Source organism: Callionymus lyra, chromosome 4, assembly GCF_982586985.1.
Source record: "Callionymus lyra chromosome 4, fCalLyr1.hap1.1, whole genome shotgun sequence".
NCBI lineage: Eukaryota > Metazoa > Chordata > Actinopteri > Syngnathiformes > Callionymidae > Callionymus > Callionymus lyra.
The window spans coordinates 37,905,289-37,919,654 of record NC_141821.1 but is presented as its reverse complement, the minus strand read 5'-3'; the positions used below and the strand labels follow the sequence as shown (position 1 = coordinate 37,919,654).

General features: G+C 41.9%; 2 protein-coding genes across 2 annotated transcripts in view; both read right to left on the bottom strand.

Annotated features, from left to right (window-relative positions):
- efnb3b (ephrin-B3b) overlaps positions 1-1,236 on the bottom strand; it is a 64,370-nt gene extending 63,134 nt beyond the window's left edge. Inside the window, exon 1 of the mRNA XM_087790162.1 lies at positions 529-1,236. Coding sequence (XP_087646288.1) covers positions 529-656 — 128 coding nt within the window. The 5' untranslated portion in view covers positions 657-1,236. The remainder of the gene's footprint in view (positions 1-528) is intronic.
- Positions 1,237-3,185: 1,949 nt separating this feature from the next.
- wrap53 (WD repeat containing, antisense to TP53) lies at positions 3,186-11,787 on the bottom strand. The gene is made up of 11 exons (XM_087790161.1): positions 11,649-11,787; positions 11,177-11,420; positions 10,580-10,793; positions 8,652-8,747; positions 8,350-8,458; positions 8,052-8,140; positions 7,289-7,512; positions 7,011-7,222; positions 5,408-5,511; positions 4,323-4,466; positions 3,186-4,026 (listed from the first exon to the last, which is right to left on the bottom strand). Exons 2-11 carry the CDS (start codon positions 11,385-11,387, stop codon positions 3,765-3,767), a joined length of 1,665 nt encoding a protein of 554 aa, XP_087646287.1. The 5' UTR covers positions 11,388-11,420; positions 11,649-11,787; the 3' UTR covers positions 3,186-3,764.
- Positions 11,788-14,366: the final 2,579 nt, after the last annotated feature.

Here is a 14,366-nt window from a genome sequence, read left to right as displayed (position 1 = left end):
TTAGCAAAAAAAATAATTATTATTATTATTTAGACTTTTGATAAACCACTAAAAATGTTATAATTATCGCATATTTTAAAACAAAACCATAGAAATGTGTGAAAATAAATAAATAAAATAATCATATTTGACAATATCAAAACAAATACTTTACATTTCCCTCTATTTATCCATACATGCATTTCATCATTATTCATTATTAATGGTTTTATTTACATGCCATCTTATGGCAATGTATTTATTATCATAATATATAATATTATGCATTCTTTAATTTTAATGTATTGTATTTTATCAATCTCTTTTCTTTTTTTCTGTAATTCAACCACAACAAATTCCCGTGTTGTGTCAAATTTTGTGGAGCAAAATGAAATGTATTTGGACTGAGATGAAGTGACAACATTAATTGATTCTGGATCAGCCATTTTAAAACTTTCCATCCCCACAAGACAAGAATTCCCACCTCACGAAGTTCCTGGATCTGATCTGAATTGTGAAAGTAGGAGAATAATAGAAGAAGAATCCTACCTTTCGTTGAGAGAGTTCCAGAAAATGGGCTCCATGTTGCTGGCTGTGGTGGCCAGTAGATCCAGCACCAGCACCAGCAGGACCCCCCAACCATTCCCAGTCCCCGCGCGCGTCATCTCGAGCCGCATCCCCAGCACGTGCAACCCCGGCGGGCAGGAGTGAGCAGGAGCCGCTGCAGGTGGAGGTGGACCAGTTACACACAGAATCCCGCAGTTCTTATCCTCATGGAGACAAAATCCCAAAACAAAAAAAACCCACGCGTGACAAACTTGTTCGATCCAACACGTTGGTGGTTTTTCTCTGTTATGATTCTCGATCCCACGACATTCCCAGGACAAATCCACGCAGAGGTTTCAGAGGTGCTCCGTGGGCTCCGAGTGTCCCCGAACAACGGTCCCTTGTTCTCCGCGCGTGGGCTTCTTCATTCCCCGAGAGATGAGCACGAGAGGCCGGGGAACCTTTCCACGAGGAAGATCTATTTTTTATAATCTCACAGACCCAGATGTGTCACCGGTGATCACGCACATCCATCACCAGCACGGACTCTTGGAATTCCTGAAATCCTCGCCGGGAGTGAGAAGAGTGAGAAGAAAAGAGTGAGAAGAGTGAACAGATCCAGGTGATAAATCCACGAAGTTAGAAAGAGGACGTGTGGATGCGACTCGTCTCCTCGCGTCGACTGGTCCTGAGTGATCCTGCCTTGAATCCCTGTGCTGCGACTGACACACACGCACGCTAACACACACGCACGCACACACGCACACACACACACACACAGACTGACACTGACATACACGGAGCAGGAGGCGGAGAAAGAGGAGGAGATCTTCTCAGAGAGGGTTGGGGGGATTTTATTTGAAAGGGGGCGGTGGCGAGAACCCCCAGAACCTCCAGACTCGGACCTGTGGACTCCCGGTGCCCCCCCCCTTTCTCTTCCCCGAATTTACTGTAGAGCAACAGTGCCCCCAATGGAGAAACGACAAAATGCACCCTCGCAGTTGTATTGATATTCGATCGATTTAGGGTCAGGGGTCAAACAAGGGCACTTGTGTCGTGTTGTAATTAAGTTAATTTGTTTCTAATGGAAGTTTTAGCTTTACTTCATAACTTAAAACCATAAACTAGTATTATTTCTTAAAATGCTCTCTTACTTTCTAATAAAAATATATTTGATGAAGCCTCTTCAACCCATCACTACTGTGATACTGTGAATGGATAGTTAGGTAGTTGATACTGAAAGTGAGAGGTGAAGAGGGACGAAATAGAGATAGAAATAGTATTTTTGCAGGCTTAGTAGCAGATTGTATAAACTGTATATTTACCAACAGAAAGTATGATTTGATTGCAATATGGACTTTTGACAAATAGGGTATCATATAGGTATACTTTTAGGATATTGTCCAAATACATTTCCAGTTTTCTATCTGAGTTGTGAGAATTCAGGAAACATTTGTACATTGCTGGAAAATTACAATACGTGGCAAAGGTTTGTTTATTCCAGCAATTCGATTTTTACAACGTGAAACTAATACTGTATAAGACATTGGTTTATAACATGCAACTCAAGATATTTCAAGCCTTCATTTGAAATCATTTTGATGACTACAACTTATGGAACCCTCAAAAAAATTGAATATCACATACAATTAAGAGAGGTTTAACCTTGCATATGTACTTAGTACTTGGTTTGTGGCACGGCTTGGATGACATCTGCCTGTGGTACTGCTCAGGTGTTATGGAAGATGCTTAGATAGTGGCCTTCAGCGCTGCTGCATTATTTGGTCTCATGTCTCTCATCATTCTCTTGGCAATGTCTCATAAATTCTCTATGAGGTTCAGGTCTGGCGAGTTTGCTTGTCAATCAAGCATCGGTTATCTGATGGTGGTTTAACCAGGTTTTTGGTACTTTAGGCAGTGTGGGCAGGTGCAATATCCTGTTATCATAAAGCATTCTTTGCTTGGAACCATGAAGTGTTCTTAGATCTGCTGATAGACAGCTGCGTTGACTCTGGACTCAATAAAGCTCAGTGGTCCTCCAGCAGGTGGCGTGGCTCCTCAAAGCAACACAGACTGAGAAAACATCCCACTGGACTTCATTCATCTTGAATTGTGTGCCTCTCCATCCTTTCTCCAGACTCTGGGACTTTGGTTTCCAAATTTGATGTAAAATTTGCATTGTTCAGACGAGGACTTCAAAATTCGCGCTCTGCTGCCCTCATGTGGTAAAATACAAAGTAGTCTTGACGCTTTTGTTTGTTTTTTTTTACCGATTTTACAGTGTCCATTAAATCTATCTTCTCATTCGTCATCTCTCAGAGTAAGTGAAAGTCTTAAGTTCTAACGTTTGTTGTTCTAAAATTCTTTAATACAGAGGGCAACAGATCTAGTTTTTCCCTGCAGGAATATGTATATCCTTTATGTACACACAGATCTGTGTCATTACTAAAACTATTTGTACTAGTTGTGAACTAAATTGTGATCTGTTTAGATCATTAAGATAACTATGTGTAATTTGAATTGTCATCATGTCGTGGCTGACTATCAAATATCTATCAACATTGCATTAAGAAGGTGAATTTGTTTTTCAAATCCTAAACAATACATTTTAAACGTGAATCAAACGTAAAATAATCGTTTACACATAGTAACTGCTGAAATTATGGTAAGCAAGTTTTTAATTGAACCTCACCACAATCGGACATCACTATAACCCATGTTAGGGTTTCACATCTTCTCACCAAATCATTTGCAAACAGACATGTTGGCAAACATTCATGTTCGACACATATTGAAAATAAAGTTTGTCCGCTCACTGCAGAACAAGATCCTGGAGTCAAAAACAAACATTTGTAACATCCCTTCCCCTTTGTTCCTTGATATTTTCAGCTTCATTTGTCAATTCTTTTTACAAATCCTGTTAGATCTTTAATGAAAAATCATGTTCACAGTCGACATTTGGCACTCTTATACAGTCTGAAATGTTTGCCTAATTTTTAAATTCTTTTGTAAATACACATTAAGACATCAGAAAATACAAAAATATAACTTTAGCTGCAATAAAACAAGAGGTTCTTGTAAACACACAATGAAGATGGCACTTCAACCTACAATCTCCACGGCAACAGTAGCCACATCTTCAACTTGAGAGCACAAGAAAGAGGAAAAATCCCCTTAAGTCCAAAACAGCGAGGCAACCTTTGACAGTAAAAAATAAGAACTCATATTAAGACGAGGCTCTACTCTGCTTGACAAATGCCTGAGTCAGCTTTATGGTAACTTTCTAGTCCAATGACATCGTCTGTATCCACGGCGCTGAGCTCTTTGTCCTCATCCTTGGCGACAGCAAGCGGTCCGGCCCACCACACGCACAGAGCGTTGTCCTGGCGAGAGACAGGAGGGGACATCGCAGCCCCATCTCCGTCCGAATCGCTGTCCCCGGGCGAGGGGAACTGTCGCTGGCCACTGGCCGTGGCCAACAAAGGCATGGAGGGGTGAATGCTGGTGAAGAAGACAAGAGTTGTGGATGACTGAAGGCATGTCTTGACGAGACCTCATGAAACAACTGAAGGTATCATGATGCAGTATCTCCATTTGAAAGACCACTAGATGGCACTTTGTGAAATTTTGAAATAGTGTTTCAATGAATCCGATATCAGAGCCATAGATTAGAAAACAGAGGCCTTTCATAATGAAGACACCGTGTCATGAAACCTCATACGTTTCATGAGACCTGATCTACCATCATAACTATCGTTTAATCTGGCCTACTTTAGTTGTCCGTGTGTTGTTGATACCTGAGGCCGTTGGTGCAATCCCAGTGGCTCTGGAACCTGAGCTTGGGCTGCAAGAGCTCTTCGTTGCTGTCGGGTGGAGCCGTGAGAGTGTCCCACACCGAGACCACGCCCTCAGTGTCCCCGCTCAGCAGGTACCGCCCCGACCTTGCAGAAACATCAAGGCAAGAACACGAGTCACATGACACAGATCGCAGGGTTTTTTTGTTTCAAAAGAAGTAATTGCAAGTGGGAAGTGGGAAGGGAAAGCCATGGTTGTGGAAAAGTTGTCAAAAGCAGACCAGGAGCAATATTCCATTGGCCATATCACAAGTACGCCAAGGAAGATGGACCACTTGGGAAGAAACATTAGCTGGGCCGACCTGTGAAAGATGCCCCAAGCTAGATTCAGCTTTCCGCCCAGGGCAACCTACGACACCTTGCCATGTCCGAGAAACCTCCACCAGTGGTTCGGTAAGGAGGAGAGCTCTACTCTATGCAGCAGCACTTGTTGTCAGGCTGCAGAGTTACTCTGATGCATGGTCGGTATAGATGGCGCCACGACCAAGTCAAACAAAACCAGCCAAAATCCTAGAGAGCTGCAGACAAGGGGTCAATAACCAACCCAAAGCCAAACAGCTTCCTGTCAGGTTCGTGAGACCAGGGGAAAGCAGAAGCGACACCAGCCGACAAAGCCCTAGGTGCGTCCTTTCTGGCTAGAGACTGGAGCATGAAGGACGACGTCGGGAAACAGCTACAGTTTCAAAATTACAACCACCTCACTCCTGCTAGACATTGTGCTTCAGTGCAAAGTCTTCCATGCTTATAGGTAGAACTTTATTGATCCCTTAGGAGGTCTCCTTCGGGAAATTGTTTAACCGGGGTTAACCTTAGAAGGGAAACCAAGGCCCTTGCTGAGGAAGCAGAAAAAGCAAGTTCTCGGCTATGGCTGAGGAGAAAGGACAATAATTGGGGGTCAAGACAATAACATGGGTCAGCTGCAGGGGGTTGCAGGGAGACATACCAAAGCCAAACGATATAACACCACATCTTTATAGTAAACAACAACAGGCGGATATGAAGGTGATGACAGTTCATCGTGAACTTACACGTCCAAGTCGAAGTAGATGCGTTGGTTCGTAGCTACGTTCCTCTTCAGTGAAAATACAACTTCTCCTGGTTCCCTCAAATCCCAGCACAAGATCTCGGAGTCCTGCACCCAGAAACACCATTTAAGTGGGAAGGCTAGACTTTTGATGTGAATTGGCAAGTATCTAGCGATACAATACGTATCAGGATACAGGTCCAAACTGTGATACTTTAGTAGTATTGTCTGAGTTCTTGGCTCTGGTATTTCAGAATTTACATGCCACATGACTCTTGACGAAGAAGTAACTGCTTTGATTTCATTTGTTCCTTTGTTTGTGTCCAAACATCAGCTTTAAAAGCTGCTGGAGTCAACTGCATCCTCTCTTTCTCAGTTATACCTGGGATCTCCTTGTTCATAGACTTAATGACTACTGCCATATTGTGGCCGGAAGTTTAATTGCAACAGAAAAATAAATAAACAGAAGAAATATTTGCATGTTGGGGCACTCGGTGGCACAGTGGCTAGCACGGCCGTCTCACAAGAAGGTTGCTGGTTCTATTCCAGGCTGTGTGGAGTTTGTTGCGTGGGTTTACTCCGGGCTCTCCGGTTTCCTCCCACAGTCCAAAAACATACAGAGGTTAATTGAGAACCTTGTGAAATTGTCCGTAGGTATGAGAGCGTGTGTGAATGGTTGTCTGTCTGTGTGTGTATCAATATTTTCTTAAACCGCTACTAAACTAGGGAGGAGGAAATTCACCAATTCTCATCGTTGCATGGATATAAATATGTAAGATGCAGCTGCATCGGTAAATTCAAGGCGCATCAGTTTAATTTGTGGCATCAGCTCCAACCTTTTTGCGTCGGAAAATGCAACATCGATTTCGGAGGCACCCTTATCACACCATCGCTCAGGCACTGGTGCAGAAGTTACGTCAGACAACAAACTTGAACAAAGATGGACACGCGAGTGACGAGACATTTGATGCACTTAAAAGACTTGTGGGTCAAATTTGTGGAATTATTTTGTTTTTTCCAGCGTGCAGGTCAGCTTCACATAACTCACGCTATATTAAAACAAGACCGTTGATCTATCAACTATGTTGGCAGCATGACGAACCTGGTGACATTGCGTGGATACTTCTGCGACTTCTCCCCTCTCAGATTAAATCAAATAATATTTCTCGAGTATTATTTAATTGTTGTTAAACAGGCAGTATTTATAGTTACTTGTTTATTTTTTAAAGTTGTAATGGTTTGAAAAGGTTTACATTTAGAATTCCATTGTAACTTCTGTGAACAAATTTGAATGCTCTACCTGAACATGCTGAATCATGCATTTTCTTTTTATTATTACTTGTTGTGCTCTATCAAAAACAACCAATTAGGTAACAGTGCATACATTCCCCAAACTGTTAAAACAAAATTGTGCTTTTAAAGGTCAGAGCTTTTAAAGGTTTTGAATCAAACCATATAATGAAAGAGGAGCGAAGTCCAAGGATTTCTGTGAATCGCATCATATCGTATGCTGACAGTGTATCGAGACGCGTGTAGAATCAGCTTCAGCCGTGGAGATATACATCCCTACTAGACAACCAAGCATGTTCTCGTCAAACTACTCTTACCTTGCGGCCCCCAGTGTACAGGTAGTTTCCATCTGGGGAGAAGAGCATGTGGGTGATGCCCCCATGGTGGCGAGTGGGCAGCAGAGCCAGCAGCGTTCCGTCCTGGCAGGAGTAGAGTCCGGCAGAGCGGGAGTAGGAGCCGCAGGCGTAGACCGACTGACAGGGACTGAAGCTGAAGCAGGAAATAATGCCACTCTGACCCTGCTTCTTCACTGAGCAGCAAACACACATTTCAAGTCAGAATGAACACTCTTTAGGTTAGTCGAGCATCGACTGACCCATCGTAGGTCTCTCCTCGCAGTCCCGACCAGGTCTGTCGGTGTAGAAGACCCGCACCATTTTGTCAAACCCGCAGTAGAGCTGTGAGCCGTCCAGAGAGAAGCAGAGGGAGTGTGCCGCAGTCAGCTCGTCCAGGTGGTTGTACGGGCGAAAGCTGGCCCGAACCTCTCCGTAGAAGGCATCCCACATGTGCACCGGGTTGTCCCGGCTGCTGCTGGCCAGACTTTGTGAAGGAGAGATAAATGGTTTATCTGTTAATTCACAATCACTACGAGGTATCAGATTACATATTTGATAAAACACCATTTTAATTTGGAATTTACCAAAAGTACCATGACTTTAATCAAAACAATCACTACATAAGTTCATTCAAGCACATTAAGAGAAAATAAATTAATCCATTTGGCTAGTTATGGGAGGTCATTTTTAGAAAAAGAATAGCTATGAAAATGTGATTTAGTGAGTATAAAACAGCCCATTTTTATTCATTAAAATGAAAGCCAATTATTTTCAATTGATGTCTAACTTTTTTATTATAAGCATGACTGTTTCTTTATTATTGTATTCTCCATAACATTTTTTTTTACTTTTAGCCATTTTATTTTGTGAAGTGTATAGATCATTGTATTATCATTTAAAAAAAAAAGAAGTTAAATTTATTTTATCAACACAACTTTTAAATTTACATCTGAAAAATAAAATCTCACGTGTCACATTTTGAGCAGTTGTTTTCCTTTGACCCGGTTAAATAGTTGAACTCACAAGCAGGTGTCTGAAACCAATGAGGTCATCTTGGGGTACCAGCAGTAGTCGTAGATGGTGTCTCCTTCTGCCATCCTCAGGACTGGACTCTGCCACACAAACAGCAACAATAATCAACAGATCTTCTGCCTCAAATGTATCCATGCCACCAAACTTAAGTTTTCCTTGATGGCCTTCAAAAACATGGACATTTGCTCTACACTGAAAAAACCTGACATCATTTAGCAGACCAGATGGTGAAATCAAACTTTTGGGAAATGTGCAGGAACGTTTCTTCTGTGCAGAAGCACCTTCTCACCATCTCTGGAATCCGGTCCCAGTTGTAGCTGTAGATCTCAGGAGGGAGGTTGAAGAGGCGCAGCACGTTGTCGGCACTGTTGGTCAGAAGGCAGGAACCATCCGGAGCCCTGAGATACCAAAAACAAAATGGTGAGTTAATTTAAGAGCATTTGTGCAGACATGATCAGTGATGAACCAGGCAACTTTGTTGATATGGTGTAATATCATGCCAATTTGCATTATAAAAAAAAAGTCTTGATAAACAAGAAACTATCCATTAATGTTACAGGGTTCTTTACTACTTTTACAATTCTGGATTACCATTTGCATCCTTTCAGGTAATTCTCTGGTACATGTGAGTAGTCGGTCCAGGCGGTGGCCAGAACCTGAGGATTCTGGTCAAAATCCAAGCTGACACTGGAGAACAGAGAAGAGACAATGTGCAGAGAGATTAAATAAAACAGAAACGATACACTTCCAAGTCATTTTTTAGATTAACAAACATGGAGAAGTTGAACGAGAGGTCTGTTCCTGGACTCAAGTATGGGAAGTTTTATTTTCTAAAAACTGCTTACTCTGGACGATATAGCAAGGCTCCAGAGTAACTCAACAATTCCTTAGTGAAATTAAAAAAAACTATGGCGTGTTGACCACTTTTAGCGGTTAAAGATGAGGGTTTTTCACACACACACACACACACACACACACACACACACACACACACACACACACACACACACACACACACACACACACACACACACACACACACACACACACACACACACACACACACACACACACACACACACACACACACACACACACACACACACACACACACACACACACACACACACACACACACACACACACACACACACACACACACACACACACACACACACACACACACACACTTCAGTTGCAGTGAAGATCATGAGGAATTGGTCAGAATGGTATAAAATAAACTATGTTTTTTCATACTTTTCTGTTTTTCACTTGATCTGGTTTTGCCAAAAAAGGGCATTTTATTTTAGTATTTCGATACGCTTAAGTTTGATCTAAATAGTATTGTGAAGCGCTATACAAATAAAAATGACTTACTTACTATTCATAGTGAATAGCAATTCAATATTCTATAGGTTGGAGCTGGAGAGCTTGTCTAAAACATAAACCGCTTGTGTGCAAAAACCTTGGAAAAACAATTAAAAAAAAAAAATTGTAAAGAAATAAGGAAAAATGATTAGCCTTACGTGTTGGTGTCATTGCATGCAACAGCCTTAACAATCCAGCAGGTGTCGGTATTGAGTAACAGTGACTGTATCAGCACAGTATCACTAAGTCTTGTCATTGTACTACAATCAACCCATCACTAGGCAGGAGAGTTGGGTTTGACATTAGTTACCATTTTACCTACTACACTAGAAATATTCCTAGAATATCAGCTCTTTTTGTTATACATATGGTTTAAATTAGGTATAGACCGATATTCGGCATCGGCCTTGGCCTTTTTGATAATCCGACGGACGATAAGAGATACATTTAAAATGGTTATTTTGGCTCTGATGCAGCAGCGCCTCTGACTCCAGTCACTACTCGGTCTCCAACTTTGCCCCATACCTCCTTCATTCATTCATTCATTCATTTTCAACCGCTTTTTCCTTACTGGTGTGCACGATTAATCGCTAAAAAAAAAAAAATCCCATTCACACATTTCCAAGTGCCGACAAATATTTTAAAAAAGTACAAATAATCAGGGACGTCACTTGCATAAAAACACACGCTTCCTTTTCTCTTCAACAAGTGATGGCGGCGAGATAACGAGAGCAGTTGATAGTTTGAAGAGAAATGAAGGAGAAAAGTTGTATAACACGTTTAAATCCTGAAATTGGTTCGTAAATAGAGTTGAGGCGCATGTCTGCCGGAGTGTCTGCAGTTTTTGCCGTTACTATAGTACGTCTGTTCATTGTTTTTTGTTTAATAAAGATATATATTGGGGGGGGGGGGGGGGGGAATCGTAAGAGAATCGTGATCTCAAATCTATGCAACAAAAAAAAAAACACATCGGTCCATCTCTAGTTTAAATCTCAGACAAATTGGACATATCTGAATTTAATATAATTTGCACCCTTTAACTTGACCTTATCAAGTTAATACCTCCTAACACACATACTATTTTTAAACATAGGAACAATATATACATAAATATTTGTGGTTACACTGTAGTTTATAAGCTTACTTCTCACCTCTGCTTAGCAGCCACACTCTCGGTTGTCTCGAGCTCCTCTTCCTCATATGGTCTTTCATCTTCACACCTAGTTGACTCACACAGCTCTTCAGTTTTTTCAGGGTTGTCCTCTTGTATCTCTCCAGCAGCTCCATTCTGAGGACACACCTCGACTGCTTCTCCAGTCACAGTCTGTGTTGCCTCAGATTTAATGATGTCGTCTGCAACTGCAGCTAAAAATTCATATGAAAGACAATTAATGTAATGTACATTAAAAAAAATAGAGAATGATATTTCAGTCATTTTAAAATAAAAAATAAAAAATATATATGTATATACACATTATTTTTTGGAACGATTTCTCATGTCAAGGCTTTAATACTAGAGGGACGTTGCAGACAAGAAGTAAGGAAATATATGGATGGTATTAAGTTTGTCTTTTGGGACAAGAAGGACGAAGAAAATGGGAGTTATTCACTACAGTCATTTGGACGTACATTGTTTTCCTACACATGAAATGACAGGTCAGAGTTAACCAATCCCACAATAATAGACGTAAGTAAGTAAGAGTCATGGATTCATGTTATACAGTTGTGATGTATGGTTGTAACTGGACCTGGTAGTGTGGGTTCCGGTCCTTCTTCTCGCACATATTCACATTTATCGGGGTCACCAGAGATCTGAAGGTCCTGGCAGACCTTGGGGCGTTTGGCCGCAGACAGGCCGTCTTCCTCCGCGATGTCAGAAGGAAGTCCGCCAGGCTCTGGAGGTGCTTGAGGAGGGGGTTCACTATCTCCCTGCACTCCTTCACCCCCCGTTGTTGACATTTTGTCGCGTTAAATGACGTCACGGGCGTTAATCTGCCATAAAACACAACTTGCGTCAGAACAAAGATAAAGTTGAAACGCTGACGTCCAACGCACACACACACGGCACCCGCGTTCCCACGAAGTTATTCTTAGTTGTATGTATTATATACACAATATTCTTTCAAAACTAATGTCCGCATGTTCAAGTTACAAGCTAACAGCTACTCATTACAACCGCGTCCGCTGCGCTACAGTTAGCCATTAGCTTCTAGTACTTACCGTAGTTACGCAATACGTTCAACACCGGAGACGTGTCTTCGTAAAAGTCATGCAAAATATATCACAACGTTCACGTTTTTAGTTTGTCGCTGGTACACCAGCACCGAGTTTTACATCTGGAGTAAACACTCGGCCGCCATGCGAGTTTCAGATATCGCGAGACTTCAATCGTAATCAGACAGCGTGTACGCTGTTATCGTGAGATTTGAAAAAAAACAAAACAAAAAAATGATAAAATAACTGATGATTACTATTATTTAATCTAATTTAGAGTGATTCATATCTATATATACTTTTACTCTTTATATTTTCAAAATATCATTCACATTCTATATTCTTAGGATAAAAAACAGATTATGCCAATGTTAACTGGGAGCGTTTTTTTTTTAATTAATAATCAATAGAACAAAACTATTGTTGCATGTTTTGTTTTTTTACTTTCACTGTTATTTTATTTTATCTTTAAGAGATAACAAGCACGTTGTCTTATCCTTATATAATATTATATATATATATATATATATATATATATATATATATATATATATATATATATCATATTATCAATATCTAAGTATTAATTGGGAGAAGAAAAAAATATATCTCAAAACATAAGTTAACCATGTAATACTAGGAGAGAAAGAAAATTAATTTATATAATTTCTGTTCTATCGAATTTCTAAATGGCGTTTTCTTTTTTTGTGCCCCGTTTTTGAGTTAGAGATCTCGTTGCCAGTTTCACTGCTGTGTTTTCTGTGCAATGACGATAAAAGAAAGCCTGAAGTTATTTTATTTAATATTCATTAAATCAATTTATCAATTAAAGTTTTTTGGTTTTTTTGGTTTTTATTTATTGTGAATTTGTCTGTCAATAAGTAGTTTTATTTTTTTGTCATTGTTTCATTTAAGTTTCTGTCACTTTATTCTCCAGTGGTTTAAGGGTACTTTCACTGCCCCCCCCAACTCACCTTCACAGTTGATTGAAATCTTTGAATGGTGCGTTGCAAAATATTTATTGCCAAAGAAATCCAAGTATACAAAAGGCTATGTGAATCTGATGTTCTTTTACTCCGGTGCTTTTAACACCATCCAGCCACTTCTGCTGAGGGAGAGAATGGAGTAGATTGCTGGTTAAGTTTGGAGTAGATCCTATTTTTACCAACTGTATCTACAACTACCTCACTGTACAATCCCAATATGTCAGACTAGGGGTGGCTGCTTTCTCAGACTGGATCGAGAAAGGGTCTGATCATATTCAGCTTAGGAGAACCAAGACAACAAAGGCCCCTGGACCAGACGGCATCGGTGGCAAAGTACTCAGGACGTGCTCTGACCAGTTAAGTGAAATTGTTGGACTTCTGTTCAACATGAGCTTGACCCTGGGAAGAGTTCCACTACTGTGGAAGACGTCCTGTGTGGTACCGGTGCCGAAGACTCAGCACCCTAAGGATCCCAGCTGCTACAGACCTGTGGCCTTGACATCCCACCTTATGAAGGCTCTGGAGCGGCTGGTCCTTAGTTACCTGAGTCCTCTGGTGCGCTCCTCCATGGATCCGTTGCAGTTTGCCTACCAACCTGACATCGGCGTGGAGGATGCCATCATCTTCCTTCTCCACCGAGCACTTTCTCACCTGGAGTCGCCTGGGAGCACTGTGAGGATCCTTTTCCTGGATCTAAGCAGTGCTTTCAATACCATCAGGTCAAACATCCTGAGGGACAAGCTGGAGCTGTCTGGAGCGGACACTCACCTCACGGACTGGATTGTGGACTACCTCACCAACCGTCCACAGTTCGTGAGGACCCGGGATGGTGTTTCGAGGACTGTACTGTGCAGTGTAGGGGTCCCCCAGGGAACAGTGTTAGCACCGTTCCTCTTTTCACTGTACACTGCAGACTTCCAACACCTGTCTCCCACCAGTCACCTGCAGAAGTTCTCGGACGACTCCGCCATCGTCGGCCTCATTAGGGACGGGGATGACGGGCCGTACCGGGGACTTGTCCAGGACTTTGTTGACTGGTGCCTGGAAAACCACCTTCAGATCAACTCCAGCAAAACTAAGGAGTTGATTGTGGATTTCCGGCGGTGTCCCTCCATCTCCCCCTCACCACTGAACATCCAGGGACAGGACATTGAGATTGTCACGACTTACAAGTTCCTGGGTGTTCACCTCAACAACCGCCTGGACTGGGTGGATAACACTGCTGCTCTTTATAAAAAGGGGCGGAGTAGAATCTACCTGCTCCGGAGGTTGAGGTCGTTTGGTGTCCGGGGGCCACTCCTGAAGTCATTCTATGACTCAGTAGTGGCCTCTGCCATCTTCAACGGTGTGGTCTGCTGGGGGAGCAGCATGACAGCAAAGGATAGGGCTAAACTGGACAGCCTTATTAAGAAGGCCGGTTACGTCCTAGGGCGCCCCCTGGATCCTGTGGAGGAAGTGACTGGAGGGAGGATGCGGAGCAAGCTGGGCTCCATGAGGAGGAGGAACTTGTCTCACCCTCTGCAGCACACACTGAGGGCATTGAGGAGCTCCATCAGTGATAGGATGCTCCATCCCCGGTGTGTGAGGGAGAGGTACCGCAGGTCTTTCCTCCCTGCTGCCATCAGACTCCACAACAAGAACACACCAAGATAACTATTTAACTGCACCTCTTGTTATTTATGTAAATTTGATTGTGTATATATTATATAGCGCAGATTTTTCTTTTATTCCATTTAGA

Excerpts from the sequence above, each read along its gene's own strand:
- wrap53 (XM_087790161.1), bottom strand. The coding sequence starts at position 11,387 with ATGTCAACAACGGGGGGTGAAGGAGTGCAGGGAGATAGTGAACCCCCT. Across the intron at positions 8,141-8,349 it reads GGGACCGGATTCCAGAGATG|AGTCCAGTCCTGAGGATGGC; the intron begins GTGAGAAGGTGC and ends TTTGTGTGGCAG. Across the intron at positions 4,467-5,407 it reads ATCTACTTCGACTTGGACGT|GTCGGGGCGGTACCTGCTGA; the intron begins GTAAGTTCACGA and ends TGTTTCTGCAAG.